Source organism: Scylla paramamosain, chromosome 3 (genome assembly GCF_035594125.1).
Source record: "Scylla paramamosain isolate STU-SP2022 chromosome 3, ASM3559412v1, whole genome shotgun sequence".
NCBI lineage: Eukaryota > Metazoa > Arthropoda > Malacostraca > Decapoda > Portunidae > Scylla > Scylla paramamosain.
The window spans coordinates 5,868,822-5,870,000 of record NC_087153.1 but is presented as its reverse complement, the minus strand read 5'-3'; the positions used below and the strand labels follow the sequence as shown (position 1 = coordinate 5,870,000).

The following is a 1,179-nucleotide window of genomic DNA, read 5'->3' as shown; positions in this document are numbered from 1 at the left end:
ATGGCTCTTCTTGGCTCAAAGGAGACATCCATGGCTCTTCTTGGCTCAGAGGAGACATCCATGGCTCTTCTTGGCTCAGAGGAGACATCCATGGCTCTTCTTGGCTCAGAGGAGACATCCATGGCTCTACTTGGCTCAGAGCAGACACCAGTGGCTCTTCTTAGCTCAGAAGAAACACCCGGTCTTCTTGGATAAGGACTTTTTTTTTTGTACACATTAGGGAGATCGGTCAAAGGCACAAAAATGAGTAAACAAACAAAACGAGCATAAATAAATAAATAAATAACGAGCATGAATAAATAAGTTGAAATGGCAAGCGAGATAAAAAAAAAAAGTTGGCCAGTTTAGTCACAGGTGCGTCTTATTACTCCTTATTTCAAATCGCAGAAGACGTAGAAAGGAGGAACAACATGAACACAAAGAAAATTCCAGAGTTTACAAGTGGAAGGGATGAAAGAGTGAAGATTCAGCTTAACTCTTGCTACAGGGAGTGGACAGAACAGGGCTGAGAGTAACTGGAAAGCAAGGCCATGGGATAAGATAAGCCATGTAATTAGTAAGTTCAGAAGAGAAGTGACCATTGAAATATAGGTAGATGATGGTAAGAGATTGTAGCGAACTCTAGACGGCACATCTGGTCCTCAAACGGGTACCTGGAGATCTATTTAGGCCAAATAGGGACACTTACAGCTATGTGGCTCAGAGAAAACGCTTGGAGGTGTTATAAATAACATCTTAGGGAGAAATACTTGTATTATAGTAACGAAATAAGAAAAAATAAATAAAAAATAAGTAGATAAATAAAATAAAATAAAGTGATCTCACGCCAAGCATCTTCAATAATTACTTTTTAAAAATATCAGAACATCCTAATCTGCCTATTAAACACAAACACCTCACAGAGAATTTTTAACACACCAGCACAAATATCTCTATATTTGTACCCAGTAACGTTAGAGGAAACTCTGTACTACCTCGAGTCATTGAAAAACACATCAGCTGAATATGATGAAATTCCCCCCAGACTCCTGCGACACACCACACACTGTATTGCTATCCTGCTCACACATATAATTAATTTGTGTTTCAAAGAAGATTGTTTTCCTGATAAATTGAAAATTACAAAAGTGATCCCTATTCATAAATTAGGTGCCGAAGATAATGCTAACAATCATCGAC

At 38.3% G+C, this 1,179-nt stretch overlaps 1 protein-coding gene across 1 annotated transcript in view; it reads left to right on the top strand.

The window, feature by feature from the left end:
* The window catches only part of LOC135088823 (uncharacterized), a 735-nt gene extending 540 nt beyond the window's left edge, over nt 1-195 (top strand). Inside the window, exon 1 of the mRNA XM_063983889.1 lies at nt 1-195. This exon is cut by the window's left edge and continues 540 nt beyond it. Coding sequence (XP_063839959.1) covers nt 1-195 — 195 coding nt within the window.
* The last annotated feature ends 984 nt before the right edge of the window (nt 196-1,179 follow it).